Here is a 15,195-nt window from a genome sequence, read left to right as displayed (position 1 = left end):
TTCTACAAATTCCGGTACCACCTCTCTCTCTCCTCCGGATTTCTTAGCGTAACCGACGTTTCGTGTCTGTTTAGACTTAAAAGTAAGTAAAATTTGAGTTATTTAAATCGTGTATGCCTTTAATGTAACGTCTCGTTTTGTTGTAGTACGACGTCCAAGTTAACGGTTCTGCTGAATAACTATAAAATGTGTTATTGCTGTAGTTGAAGCCTCTGTCACAAATGGAGGACGGTCGTAGGAAAACACGAGGCGCCATGCTTTCTCTGTCAGCACAAATCACATTTATTTCAGTACCACGGTGTAAAACTGCTGCAGAGGTATTACGTACAGTTTAAAGCAATGAAACTCAAACAATTAACCTGTTTCCCTTCCGTCTGTGATCTATCGTTTTGAAAGCAAAAGCTAAGCCAACATCAAACGTACTGTTAAGATAAATACAATCTTTAGACAGACTCATGTGTCGAGAAGCCAATTATTTCATGCATGAAATCTATTTGCTTCACAGTGTTTACACCACGTTGTTGTTACACGATAGTTACAGTTAGAAATATATATATACCCGTCAAATGGGTAAAGCTTGCTTGTCAGCCTCCTAGTGGTGATTAAAGGCATTAAATTGGGCTGTAAGAGTGGGCTATCTTTGTACAACAGGATATTTCTATATCAAAGAAAAGCGAGAAATGTGTACTAGTAAACGAATCCTTTAGTATTTTGTTTAATATGATTATAATTTTGAACTGAATATCTTTAGGTACAGACTTATTAATTTGGGGAAAAAATGATTTCAGTCAGCCTTGACTTTCAGAAATTGTGACGGGCTCTTCTTGACAAGCTGTGCGTTTCTTTATCATAAAATCCATTATGAAAATAATCAAGGGATTGAGATAAATTACTTAAGAAGAATTAACAATTTCAGACCTGTAACTATTAATTATTTCAGAATATGATATATTTCCTAATGAATAATTTGCTAATAATGATTTATCAATGCCCAAGATGACATCGTTTTTTTTTTTTTTATACAACTAAAAACCAAAGATCTTCAATTTATTTATAATATAGGACTTGTGATTAGGCTTGTGATTGTGATTATATGTTAATCAGGAACAAGTGAATATTTGGCGATGTCTTATGTCTTCCTACCATTTCATATTGCTAAATGTTGCTGCTTTTACCCACATGTCACTTTATCTCATTCCATGCCACTTAGATTGTCACTTGTGTCACTTTTGTATACCAGTTGTATATACCTCTTATTTTATTTTTATCTATTCCTATCCATATATATTTGTACTTGCCTTGTTGCTACTTTGTGATGTTGCAACAACTGAATTTCCCCTCTGGGGATCAATAAAGTACAATCTTATCATAATTATGAGAGTAGTTCCTGAGTGATATACTTGTTTTATCTTATCTCAATAATGAAATAACTTATTTAACGTCAGCAAAAGCTTCACATGAAACCCTCTATGAGACGTAGAGTGTCAATCCGGTGTTTACCAGAGCTGACATCAGTGTTGCACACAAATGATTCACTTGTTTTTCTCTGTCCTTCCTCTTGATACAGAATGCGTTACGTGGCCGCTTACCTCCTCGCTGTGCTCGGTGGAAACACCAGCCCCTCTGCAAAGGACATCAAAGCCATCTTGGGCAGCGTGGGAATTGAGGCCGACGATGAACGCTTAAACAAGGTATGAGGCGTTAAACATCAGTGCGTTATACTGTGACAGAAGAAGTGTTTTTTAGTTCTTCAGTTAAATCTTGCATTTGTCTGCAGGTTATAAGTGAGCTCAATGGAAAAGACATCAATGAAGTCATGAACTCAGGTAAAGGCCTCTCAGTGAACATACATTTAAGATTTTTAAATGTTAAAGATGGAAGAGCACTAAACAGTATTTCTTTTCCTTGTTCCACAGGCCTTTCTAAGTTAGCCTCCGTACCAGCAGGTGGTGCTGTGGCGGCTCCTGCTGCTGGTGGTGGTGGCGGCAGCGCTGCTGCAAGTGGGGCTGCACCTGCTGCTGGTATGTGTACTGTTCTCATTCTAAGTTGTTAAAGGGATGTTATCGATTTTTGTACAATTACTTAAAGTTCTTAATAGTATTATCTTATTTTATTGTGATAGCAATAAAAACCTCCTATGATGCTGTCTCAAATGTATCTGCAGCTGCATGCAGAAGCCAAAACAAAGTTGCCTAAATTAGTTATCAGTGCTGCTCAATGTTCTTGCTGCCATTAATCTGTGGGATTAACTGTTGTCTTTGTCTCATTTGCAGCGGAAGAGAAAAAGGAAGAGAAGAAGGAGGAATCAGAGGAGTCAGACGAGGATATGGGCTTCGGACTCTTTGATTAATCTTCCTTCTCTGTGCTCAAAAAGCAATAAAAATGTAAAAGGTTTACAGACATCGCTTTGTACGTTTGTCCTTTTTTAATTGGTTTTAAAAAGCTCTCATTATGACTGTGCAAAAATCATTATTTGTAGAACACTTAGCGGTAATGTCTTTGGGAATAAAGTCTTTTAAGGCTTGATGACAGCAGCTGTTTTATTGCTGCTAAAAATAGTCCCGCCTGGGCGACCTGTCATTATTAGGCAATCCAGACCCTGCATGTGGGCCTTCTGTTTGCTCGAATACCGAAACCACATAATGTCACAGGCTCAAAGGGATAAGCCATGATCTAACTGTAAACACACAGGTTGCCGCACAAACACAATTCAAAACAGAGTTGGAACCTGCTGCTACTTTACTACTTAATTACAGCTTAAGTCGACTTATGTTAGAGATGTATTTCTATTTTTTTACATAAAGTTCTGTTGTTTCAACAGCAGTAAAACCTTTAAAATATGAGATGGTAAAAGAAGACGATTTTTCATGGTTATTTTTTGAGGTTTTATCTATTGTTGGGAAATGGACACGTTTTTGTTTTTTTTACTTTCCTCCATAAAAATCAAAAGTTTCTCGTGGTAAAAATGTTGCCTTGCTTAACTCGGCTGTAACTAATAACTTGCATAATTCTAAGCAGGGACCTGTGCCTGCAGGGTCACTCGAGTTAATATGAGCTGTCACTTTGGTAATTACATTTTCCATTTTATTGTGGTGGCGAGCCAAGAGTTTCGAAAGAAAAGAAATTCTGCTCCAAGCGAGCCAGGGCTCTCGCTGCGTGTCATATAAATGACATGTGAGTCAGTCACGTCACAATTATCCTTTGTCACATCGTATTTATCCAGTTTTGAGTACGTGACGGCTTATTTAGTCATTGTCAACACTGTTCAGTAAAGTTCGCAGGACATGTGACCTTACATTTTTCCATAAGCTGCTTTTCCTCGAACACCTTGTTCCCGTCTCACATGATCGTCACCTGAATTTGTTTTGTTAAAGTAAACATGTCTTCCCATGCATGTCACCTTTGAAACCCAAGTGAAACTAAAAACACATTGTGCATCAAGAAGAGAGAAAAAACTATTTCTATTCACATTAAAGTGAAGTGAATTGGAACGGGTCTGGGCGTGGGGACTGTTGTTTTATCTTCTCCCTTTACCGATCTTCCATCCTCTCCTCTCTGGTGTGTATGAATCCCCTGTGAGCTCATTAGTGCTGGCAGGATTTTAATGCCGTTTTCTGTTGGAAAAGTTTCCTGCCTGCAGGGGAACCTGTTCTACACGTTAGAGTCATCCCTGAATTCTTCCTGTTATGTAACTGACCGACTGTCACATTCTTACCTGCAGCCGGGAGTCTGTAATCAATGCTGTCAACAATCTCCACAATGCACCTTACACACAGATAACACACAGATACATCTAATGCAGATTTAAACCTTACTTGCTGCTCTAGCAGCTCTCTCAGCACAGTCAGCAGCAAACATGTCTCCTTTATAAAACTGAAAAATGTTCTTTAATCCATCCTTCAAAACTAGCGTGCTTACTTCAACCTTTTTTACATCACAATATTAATTTTAGCTCATCGCTGAGCCATACTTTGTTTTTTATTGCAACTTCTATTGATCTTATATGACCTTGGTTCACCTGGAGAGCATAACTGCTTCCTGTTCTCCTCTTTGGAACAATTCATTACATATCATTCAGCACGTCGATGCACATTCTGCATGCGGTTCCAGTTAAATGTCGTGACTTGTTCATTTCCGTCATTGCAGGAATGAAATTCATAAAAAATGCAGGCGTGGCAGCATCAATGCTCTAATCAGGCCTCGTCTACTTCCAATGTAGTTCATTATATCTACAAGGGAACTGCTGCCCAACCCTTTTCACCTGTAGTCCTTTCAACTGTTGCGTATTGGAGATTTCTACCTGAGGCTACTGGAATAGAATTTATTTAGAAAATATGCAGTAATTCACCCAGAAGAAGATATCTATAAAGTAAATGTTAAGTCATTTTGCATACATATTAGGAAGAAATTAGCTCTTTGCAGTAGTTATAAAACACTTGCTGTCTATGCAACTACTAGGTGATTAAAAAGAGTGGTAACTGCTGATTATAAGCAAGGAAGGAAGTTGACATGCATGGATAAAAATGTTAATCTGCTTTGCAAAGTATTGTAGTACTACCATCCTATAAGGCCCATACTAGGAGAAGATAAGATAGACCTTTATTAATCCCCAAGGGAATTATCGCGCCAGATAGCTCCAAAAATACAGTGCAAATTAGCGAAATTCAAAAACCTCAAATACCAGTGAAAATATAAAATATCAAGTGAATGGGTTAATGCAAAAGAGAGAGTGCCTAAAAGCAAAAACAATAACACAATAGTTATCCACAGAAGTAGGCAGGAAGTAATGGAGGCAGTAAAAACTTCTAAGGCACAAGATTATGAATTATTAAGAAACAGATAATGTTGCTCCTGATACTGCACATGTATCAGGAGCAACATATACATTCTATAAATATCAACGTGAATATAAATATAAAAGTTCACAAACTACTTACATAAAAAAGAAAATCGAAAAAAGGTAAAAGATCAAATACGATAAATTAAAGACAGACGACGAGGAGCGACTCGAGCAGGCTGCTGGAAACACTGATCAAAGCAAAGTTAGTTTCTAATTTATGTACAAGTAACTCCTTACTGTCTGTGAATAAGCAGTTATTTAGGAAATACACTTTGGTTAATGGTCTAGTAGTGGCTGAATATGGTCATGCAGAATATGCTGAACAAGCATTATAAAAGGCATCTCGTTATGGTGATGTTTGCCTTCATATAGTGTTTCCACAGAAATGCTCCCATCCCAAAGCAACTGCTGTATTAGCCTCCAGCTGTCTGACATTATTCATTCTATTAGATTTCACCTTTTCTTTTAGAGGAGGAGGAGGAGGAGGAGGAGGAGGATTACCGGGAAACAAAAGTGTTTGTGCTTGTTCATTTTCTGATGTTGCACGTTGCCTGTCCGAGCATGCATAGCATATCACAGAGTTCCAATAAGTAATTCGTGTGTATTACCAAAGACAAAAAAGTAAACTGAGGTAGTTCAATTAAGTACATTTTATTTGAGTATGTTTGATGAATGCCAGCATTCATTTAACAAACAGAATCGTTTCACATTTCAGCTTTAGCTTCTGTCAAAGAAGCTTTTGCTCTTTTTTAAATCCTAAAAACCTAAAATAAAAAGTATTGCACAGAGGTGTGTAGCTTATATACATCAAAGGCTATTACATGGCTCTTTACAGAAAGCATCAAATGCAAAGTTTGATTTGTGAAAAGAAGCGTCACATTTATAGTGTCATTTGCAGAATCAGCTGTTTGTGATCCTCAAATGTCGTCACATGTTCAAGAACGAGCGTTCTTTTAAAGTTCATCTTTGCAGTGAATAAAATCAGTCAGCAGTGAGAAGAGCACACACCCAAATCTATCGAAGGCATTCAACTGGTTCTTCAGCAAACATCCTGTGGCAGCATTCATACAAGTATCTGATTCCAAAACTTTTAAATCAAATGGTAAACATTTGTTGTTTACCACCTAAAACCTGTGTTTTGTCATGCTTGCAACACATCCTTTACCACATCTGTGGTGCTGAGTAATGTTAGAGAGTGAACGTTTCACTCTGCAGCGATGGTTTTCTTTCTGCACGGCTGCCTCTCAGTCATCACTGTCAGACCACGGATGATCCGTACACACCTGAAAAAGACAACAGCAGATTTTAAACTAAGCCACTTTGCATGCCCTACTTTTCTTTATGACTGTACTGCACATATTTAAATTATCATGCACATGTGTGGATGAACATTATCACGAAAACAACACCAAACAGGTCCGTGTTTATTACCTGCTGGTATTCAAATCGGTCCTGCAGATAACGGTTCCCCAGGCCGGTAATGTGGCCCACGTTCTGACTGGAGAGGCCGGCTACCCTGGCCGTGAAGTTGAGCGTGAACGCCAGTTTGACCAGCTCGGGCGCTGTTGGCAGGACAGTGGGGGGATTGTGAGTCGGCGTTGCTTCTTTCTCCAGATACGCGTCGGCCAGCTGCTGGAAGGAGGAGTACGACATCCCCTGGAAGAAGTTGCTCAGGGTGGGGTTATCCTTCAGCTGCAGGAGATAAGGAGAGGACGGCTGTCAGTAACTGCAGGATACTTTGACCCATGTGGGAATTTACAGCTTCAAAACGGCTGCTGGTAAAATACATTTTTATAGACGTCACAGGACAACTGAATGAGATCATTCATGTTCAGCTGTCCTACATTTGACGCTGCCACCAAGGTGTTTTCATTATTTTCTAGATTAATGGATGAGTCTTAAAAATGGTGAAAATTGCCCGTCGATGTTACTCAAGTTACAAAGATCAAAGTTTAAAATCACGTATAACAAAAAAAGCACCACATTCTGAAAGTTTAGACATGTACCCGTTACTGTTTTGGTTTAAATTATTTAAAATTAATCGAAGTTGCTTAATTTTCTGTCAGCTAACCAGTTATAACATGATGTAACTCTTATTTAAACAGGTGATAATAGAGAGCGGTCATCTGAAATGCTGTGTTTGCTCAGTAGCCTCATGACTCTTCTCTCTAATCCTTTTCCTCTTTTTCTCTTATAAAAGTTTCACTATCGTTTTCACCGTTACTCAGCCCGTCTCAGGGGCTTTCTGGGAAACAGAAAATACTGAACCGACAAGAGGTGAGGAGAGTCATAACACACCACGGTATTAAAGGGAAGCTTTTCCTTTAACAACAGATTGTGGCGTGAGTGTGTCCTTTTTATGACCCTGTTTTTTTAGGTTAGCACTGATGTGGTTTTCCTTTCCTTTGCAGCTGATCTTGATCCCTTCATATTTTACTTTATACAATTATGAATATGTGCACCACGGCTGAAGCATTCAAAGCAACGAGCTTCACTGAGTTTCACCAACCTTGTCCTCGATGGCGTCACCCTGCTGCTTGGTGAGAGCAATGATCCTGTTGATGACTTCCTCTGAGATAAAAACAAGAGCATGGGGGAGTTTAATCAATAAGCCGAACGACTCGTGATACTTCTTATCAGTCAGTTTCACAGATACAGTTTCAAGGGATTAAACTTCAGCAGATTCTGCTCGAAAGAAAGTCTGTAAATTGTGTGTCAAATTAAAAATGCATGTATGTGTGTGCTGACTTTCACAACAGCTCGATAAAGAGCAGCAGTTTCTCACCATCAGAGAGCGGTTCAGCTTCCTCTTTTTCTTGCACCTCGTGGACTATTTTTTCCAGTTCCTCTGAAAACTTCTCGTAGTAAGAGTACGTCGGTTCCACGCTGATGGCATCTGCAAAGCAAAACACAATAATTGATTCATGTTTTTTTGCAGCAGAAATATGACCCAGGTTCCTCCATCGACTCGAGCTCAAACCTACCTTGAACTCGTGTGATGTCTTTGCCAGGTTTGTTTACTTTTGTCATGGACAGTTTGGAGAATCTTCTTTTTAATGATTTCCTTCTCATGGTCTTTCTTTTTTGTAAATTGACTGAGGTTGTTGGCAGGCAGGTGGTCCCGATGTCAGCCGCCGACTCTGCTCTGGTGACCTCGGAGACCTCTGGCAGACTGTCCTGCTCCTCTTCCTCTGTGCTCTTCCGATAAAAAAAACCAAATATGTTTTTCCAGAAGGAGGGCTTCTTGTTCTTCTTGGGAGATTTGGTGGGTTTCTCTGGCTCCTCATGTGGAGTCTCGGTCTGATTTGAGGGAGAAAACGGCCCGATTTCCTCATCGTCTGCTCCCAATATGTGAAGGGAAGGGTCGCTGGAATGGCGTCTTTGCTTTCTCGGCATTGTCACCCATTTTTCTTTCCTCTCGCCCCTCCGATTCCCCAGTGTCCCGTCATTCAGGCTGAGGCTGCGCTTCACGTAAACCTCCAGCAGACGGATTGTGTCCTTGTGAGGGACAAAAATCAACTGGCCGTTGCTGGGCCTTTGTTTTTCTGACTGCCTCTCCATGGCGGGAAGACTACAAGAAAAAGAAAACATCATCACACATACAGGTTATAAGATTGTTTTAGATCAAACTTCTGATGTTTGTGGTCAGAAATCTCTTGTTCTCAGATATTTTGAAGCTAAAACGACAGCTGATTTATCAATTAGCCAATTCATAGAAAAATTCAAGCTAAAGTGACAAACTGTGGTTTGTCCAAGGTGCATCAACTGTAAGGATTTGCTGTCTTTTGTGATAATAACACCAAAGGATTAATCAATGAATCCAAAAATTGGCCTGCAACCAAAGATCAGTCTTACTGTCAACCATTTTTTGGTCAATCAATTGGATGTTTTGTCGATTAAATGATTATCAAAGCCTGAGCAGCTGTCCTCGCCTGACCAAAGAAACTCAATTTACTGTCATAGTGAAGCAAAGAAAGCAGGAAATATACGGATTTAAAAAGCTTACATTTAGAATTCTATCTTTTATTTCTTTAAAATATTACTCAAATATGTATCAGTAATTAATAGTCTGCAATTAACGTTACGTACTCGGTAAAATGTTGCAGCTTCACTGATAAAAGTCTGCAAATGATTCAATAATTCAAGTAATCATAAGCTGCAGTGATACACTTTAATTAACGGTTGCTACTACCAATATTTTTCTTGTTTACTCGTTAATCATTAATCACACATTTTAAGATACTGTGAAAAACAACCCCCACAGTCCTCTTGTGCTCATGTTGACTTATTCAGACAGCTTGTTTGTTTGTTTGAGCAACAGAGGTATGAGCCTCAGGAAACCAGGAAGCTGACACAAATAAATGAATACTTAGAAACAGTTGTCTGTAACGTTTTAACCGATTAATCGTTTCTGCTTTGAACTAAATACACACAGAAATACTCGTTAAAATGTTTATTAAGAGCTCCAGAGGCATGAACTAATCTGCTGCAGCGCTGGTCTATGGATATCATAGCGTTTTAAAGCACTGTTTAAAAGTTTAAAATCGTAAACATATTAAAAACAAAACAAAAACGTCTCTTGTCTGTAATGTTAAATAGCTTACTGTAGTAATTAAATCCTTTAGACTTAAATGATCGTTTCTATGTACTCACCTGGTCTCCTGTAGCGACATTAAACGCATGACACTCCCTGCAGATATCCGTGTCAGTGTTCAGTTGTTGTTGGCTGGCTCTGACTCTCAGCACGTCCGCTTTTGAAAGCTGTCTCTATCTTCGGTACTCTCCCAGGTGAGTCTACCTGCTCACATTCTCCTCCCATGTAAGGACACGTCTCTGCCTCACCAGAAGCCACCTCCCTCAGCTCACTGTCATCTGCTGTTCACGCGATTGAGGGGAAGGCGGAAGAATTGTGTTCCTCGTTTTACACGTTATTACACAGGCTAGACGCCAGGCTTGGATTTGCTGCACTCTGATGTTGTTCACCGTCCCGGTATTTGACCGCGTTTTACCGGAAGTGACAGAAACAGGTCATTTTATTTCACAGTAGAAACGTATTCAAATTTGCATGTGGTTTTATGTAGGAAATATGCTTTACTTTCAGGCCACTAAAGGCTGTTGACTAGGCAGAAAATACAGTGAAGAGTTTGACATAAAATCAAATCATGTCAATGTTATTACAATATTAAGAGTGGTAAAGGAAGTAACCAAAAGTAGAAGTTAAGTAAAGTAACCAAAAGTAAAAGTAACCTTTTCCTTGTGCAATATGGGGCAGTTACAAACGTGGCAGCTATATTATATAACTAGATTAACATTATGATGCATCATTGTGAGGGTCTCACTAATGTTGCAGCTGGTAAATCTTAAGTGCTTATTTGATGTACTGCTGTGTAGTTTAATTCATTATAACACATACTTATTTAAAAAGTGACAAATTAGTGACAAAAGCTGTAAAACAAATGAAGTGGAGTAAAACGTAGGACGTCCAAAATGTTGTGGAGTTCTACAAGAAATACTTTGTAGAAACACTTGCTACCACCTCAAAATCCTACATAACTAAAGTACTTCAGTATACTGTATGTACTTATGTACTTATATTTCACCACTGCATATAGATACAATTAAAATACAACACAAGCTCCATCGTACAAAATTAACAAAAGCTATGCACATGAATATTTGTGTACAATGGTTCATTCTCTTCATGTTCACAGAGGAAAATGTCTTTGCAGTAATAACTAATAATAACTAACTAATATCACAATCACAAAAAAGAATAACTATTACTATATTACTAATCTTTTAATAAATTGTTCTAACTTTTTTTATTGTCAAAAATGTCCCAATAGAAAGAAGAAAGCCACCATTTACTTCCTGCCTACTTTTGTAGATAACTGTTATATTATTGTTTTTCTTTTAGGCACTGTCTGTTTGCACAAACCCATACACTTTATATTTTCACTGATATATGAATTGTTTTTTGTATTTCTCTTATTTGTACTGTATTTTTTGGTGCTATCTGGCTCTTCAGTTTCCTTTGGGATTGATAAAGTTCTTATCTCCTCTTATCTTAACCCAAAGATACTCCCCAAAACACCCAAAGATGTACGGTTAAAGAAAAAGAAAAGCAGCAGATTGTCACATTAGAGGAGGTGGAGCTAGATAATCCTTACAGCTTTTGCTTATGAAACTTGTTAATATTATATATAAAAATATATATCAGTGCATTTTCTATACCGCTTATCGTGTTCAGGGTCGCGGGGATCACAGCTGTAATTGCGCAAGAGGCGGGGTTCACCCTGGACTGATCACCAGTCAATAACAGGGCTGACACATAGAGACACAATTTTACGCTATGGTCAATTTTAGAGTCACCAATGAGCCTAATGAGCATGTCTATGGACTGTGGGGGGAAGCCGGAGTACACATGCATGCATGCACAGGAGAACATGCAAACTCCACACAGAAAGGCCCCCTACGTCAGAGCCGGGATTCAATCCTTCTAGCTGTGAGGCGACAGCGCAAACCACTGCACCACTGTGCAGCCTATAACATTATATATATAAAATAAAAAACAGTCAAATATATGTTTACTGAGATATCTGTCAACCAGATTACCTCTTGACAGACAAGGCTTTAAATATGTGTCCCTGTGTTTGTACTGCATTTACATTTCTTTAGAATATGAACCAAATCAACACCATCTCACCTGTAATGACATTTTGTTTTCCCCGAGCAATTTACTTAATGAGCTCTAATGTTTTCGCCTCAGTTTCTCCCATGTTATGTAACCACTTCTTTTCCCTCCAGCTACACACACACGCACACACACGCACACACGAGCTGGGATCGGCCTGTGACGGTAAAAGTATGATAGTGCTGCTGTCACAGGTTTTCAGGAAGTGTTTACAGTAAAAATAGTATCACAGAGGGCAGGAGGGCCTGTATGCTTCATTATTTCCGTACCAATCTATTTATGATCAGTGGAGGTGACCGTATCTCTTATCTGACTTGTTTACTGGAAACGAGAGGTTTTCTGTAACTAAAAGCAACATTACCTGTAAGAGGTGAGCTGGTGGTGAAACTGGTTTAAAGTTAACAAAGCAGCTTCTTTGTGTTTCTGTGCGATATCCGCAGAGTCAACATCACATAGTTTGCTAAACCTCCAGTGACCTCATGACCCAATTACCCTACATGTTTCTTATCATATTGCTGATTCTTTTTTTTTTATTTATGAGGGAAATTTAGGTTATAAAATTAATGTATCTACTAATTTTGTAGTGACTGATTAATCCCAAATACATTGGACTGGTTTGTTCCAATATCAAGGCAGAAAGAAAATTTAAAATTTAAATTTAATTAATTAGGTTATTAATAATAAGGTCAAACTTCCTACTTGTCTTCGGTTGAGAGAAGGAACGATATATTTATGATCAGCCTAGATAATTGAATCTCATTTTGTCCTATTTTAAATGTATATAAGCCAACAAGTTTGCTTTGGTGTTCTACCTCCCAAAACGTGTCTTCTATTCCCAGCTGCTCACAGGACAACGTGCCCCGTGAGGCCAATCTAAGTGGTGTAAGGACAACGTCAGTCAACAAGTGCCATGAAGACCTCAACACCTAGGAAAGCACAGCAACAAACAGGGCGTCTTGTCGGAAAATTACCTGTGAAGGTGCTGCGCTATACAGCAACGACCTCCACTGCACTGCAGGAGAAAAACTCAGGCTGAGAAAGGAGAGATGCTCAGCCAAAAAAAGGCCCAAACTACACCAAACACCACCCCAAATATGCGGCTCCAGAATCGTCCTCTTCACCTGAAGACGCACAAGGACCAAGAAGGAGGACTCGACCCCGAGTGACCGCCGAGGATGATGGAGTACCACAGAGCAGCCACAAGGTGTCAGGCTGAACACTGAGAAACAACTCCTGCATGCTGTGTCTGCTGCACTATACTGCACAATCCTGTCCCCAGCAGGTACCAGACATGTCTCTTGTGTTCCCCAGCAGGCAGTACTTGTTCTACAAACCAGAGGGAAATGTTCTCTTTATACTGCACTACACTGACTTGACCCATCAAGATAATAAGGATTAAAACATATATGAAAATAGTTTAAATTAGTTCTTACTCGGACAGCTTTTGCTTTTATTCTGTGTAAGGATTTATAGATTAATTGATCAAAAGAAAATGAATCGCCAGTTATCTTTATAGCCGAATAATAATCTAAGCAGAAATATCAAACATTTGTTGGTTTCAGGGGCTTAAAACGAAGGATTTGCTCATATTTGTCTTATTTCTGTCAGTTCTTTTGGTTTCCATCTGCTGGTTTAAAAAAAAAAAAAAGAAACAATTTAAAGACGTCATTTTGGGCTCAGAGGTCGTGATGAGCAACTTCCCCAAAAGTCTGACATTTCAAAGACTAAATGATTTCACAATTAACTGTTAAAGTAGTGATATTCAATCGTTAGATGCAACCCTAATAAGGAGTTTTTTGTCATGTGAAACTTTGAGTACATTTTACTCATAGTAAAAAAAGTGTGCAGGACTTCAACATGTAAAGGGGTATTATTTATATATTGCAGTACTTTTACTTAAAGTGATAATCTCGAAGTTCTCGGTTTCGCTCTATTTGGAGGCACCTTGTGGTGATAAAAAGCAATTGTGGGCGCATGCATCCCAGATATCCAGACGTCCATGTTTGGCTCCGGTTGTAACTCTTGATTTTCCTGGCTGACGGTCGCTTTCCTTTTCAGACTGTTTGCTTCATCTGAGCGTCGAGTTTGTTTCTGTTTCTTTGGATTTTCACTTCTTGTTGAAGTTGTATCTGTAGTCATCCATCTTTTCTTTGTTTGTTCAGCCATAGTAGATTACTGTTTACTCACAACGCTTGCAGAGACCGGAAAAGCAGCTGCTTAGCTCCGCCTACCCTCTCTGGCAGACCAACCACTGCTGGCTGATGGAAAACGCGTCACTAACTGGGCGCCACTTGGGATTCTTTTTTCAACGAATGTCGCCGCAGACACCCAGTCTGTAATACTGCAAAGGCTTTCATCAGTGGGCCATAGGCTCAATCACCATTGTGTTACCTCATTCGGCGATAGAGACTTAACAGACACTTGTTTAAATTAAAATCTTTGACATTATTACTTCAAGTCACTTATCTGAATATTTCCTACACCACTGCCTGTATAAGTGGGGTGCTCAATTGCACGTCTGTAGATGATTTAAAACAGTAAATTCAACACAAATGTCATGTATTGTTTGTTTATGGAGGTTACAATCTAAGACCAAGTGTTTAATTGTTTTTTTTTTAACTAAGTATATCTTCTTTCTTGTTCAAATCTCGTTTATTACCAGATACTGAAGTCTAAATGAATTTAGATGTTTTAACTTTTTCACTGCCTGAATAATTGAAGCTATTTGTCTGTGTGTAACATCCAGATTCATCTTTGTAATGTAACACAGCTGGATGCCCATTAAAGCGTCTCTAATTCGTCCTTATAAGCACTTTGTGAGGAGCAGCCTGTGGTCATTTAAAGGCAGCGCACCGTCTGCTGCCTGATCCTCGGTGATACCTCAGGTCACCTTCTTCATTTTTCATGGGCGTTAAGCAGGACAAATGTGAGACTCACGTTTCGTCCCACAAAGTCTGGCCATTGACCTCCTGGTGTGACGCACTGCAGCCGGGCAGTCAGCCGGCAGTTACCCGTCATAAATCTTTATCTCTGCGAATGATTCCTCGCCCTCCCCGTCGTGGGACTCTGCTCTCCGGTCTGACAATGATCGATGGGAAATAGTTCACACAAGCAGGGCAGAACTGAAAGAAGATTAGTCAGACGGATATTGGATAATACATGGCACCTTAAATTATAAATAACCTGTGACAACACAAACCCTAAATGTTTTATTGATTTACTATGAGATTAATTATAATGGTGGATGTGATATATTAAGAAATGGACATCAAAATTGCTCCTTTAAGCCACTGTGAATTATTAAAGTAGTTCAAAATGTCACATTGAATTATTAAAGAGTTTTAGGAACCAAGTCCTTCTGTCACAAACTCTCAGTCCGGTTAAAGGTCTTACAGCAGAGTTTAATCTGTTAATGTGTAACCTAATTTTATATTTCCCAGGAGCAAGTGAAACACCAGCACTTTACTCACAACGCTGACATTACCAGCTGGTGGTCATTGTTAGACTAGAAATGTGCAAATGCAGAGCATGTTATTTTTGATAACTGACATTAAATTACAAAGCTTAGAAAAAATCGATATTTTGTTCATCTATTGTTTGGTCATATTGTCAGACTGCTGTGTTCCAGGTTATGAGTTGTATACATTTAGGGTATCTGACA

At 39.0% G+C, this 15,195-nt stretch overlaps 2 protein-coding genes across 2 annotated transcripts; one reads left to right on the top strand and one right to left on the bottom strand.

Annotated features, from left to right (window-relative positions):
• rplp2 (ribosomal protein, large P2) lies at nt 1–2,402 on the top strand. The gene is made up of 5 exons (XM_069678216.1): nt 1–82; nt 1,568–1,691; nt 1,778–1,826; nt 1,917–2,021; nt 2,274–2,402. The coding sequence occupies exons 2-5, from the start codon at nt 1,569–1,571 to the stop codon at nt 2,348–2,350; spliced, it is 354 nt and encodes a 117-aa protein (XP_069534317.1). The 5' UTR covers nt 1–82; nt 1,568; the 3' UTR covers nt 2,351–2,402.
• A 3,073-nt stretch (nt 2,403–5,475) lies between these two features.
• On the bottom strand, nt 5,476–9,670 carry LOC138606258 (apoptosis facilitator Bcl-2-like protein 14). The gene is made up of 6 exons (XM_069678722.1): nt 9,494–9,670; nt 7,825–8,411; nt 7,626–7,736; nt 7,350–7,411; nt 6,272–6,532; nt 5,476–6,123 (listed from the first exon to the last, which is right to left on the bottom strand). The coding sequence occupies exons 1-6, from the start codon at nt 9,520–9,522 to the stop codon at nt 6,085–6,087; spliced, it is 1,089 nt and encodes a 362-aa protein (XP_069534823.1). The 5' UTR covers nt 9,523–9,670; the 3' UTR covers nt 5,476–6,084.
• Nucleotides 9,671–15,195: the final 5,525 nt, after the last annotated feature.

The sequence above is a fragment of the Semicossyphus pulcher genome, unplaced genomic scaffold (assembly GCF_022749685.1).
Source record: "Semicossyphus pulcher isolate SPU_LCO1_2020_fin unplaced genomic scaffold, fSemPul1.0.p SCAF_3, whole genome shotgun sequence".
NCBI lineage: Eukaryota > Metazoa > Chordata > Actinopteri > Labriformes > Labridae > Semicossyphus > Semicossyphus pulcher.
This window is presented reverse-complemented; position numbering and strand designations above follow the sequence as displayed.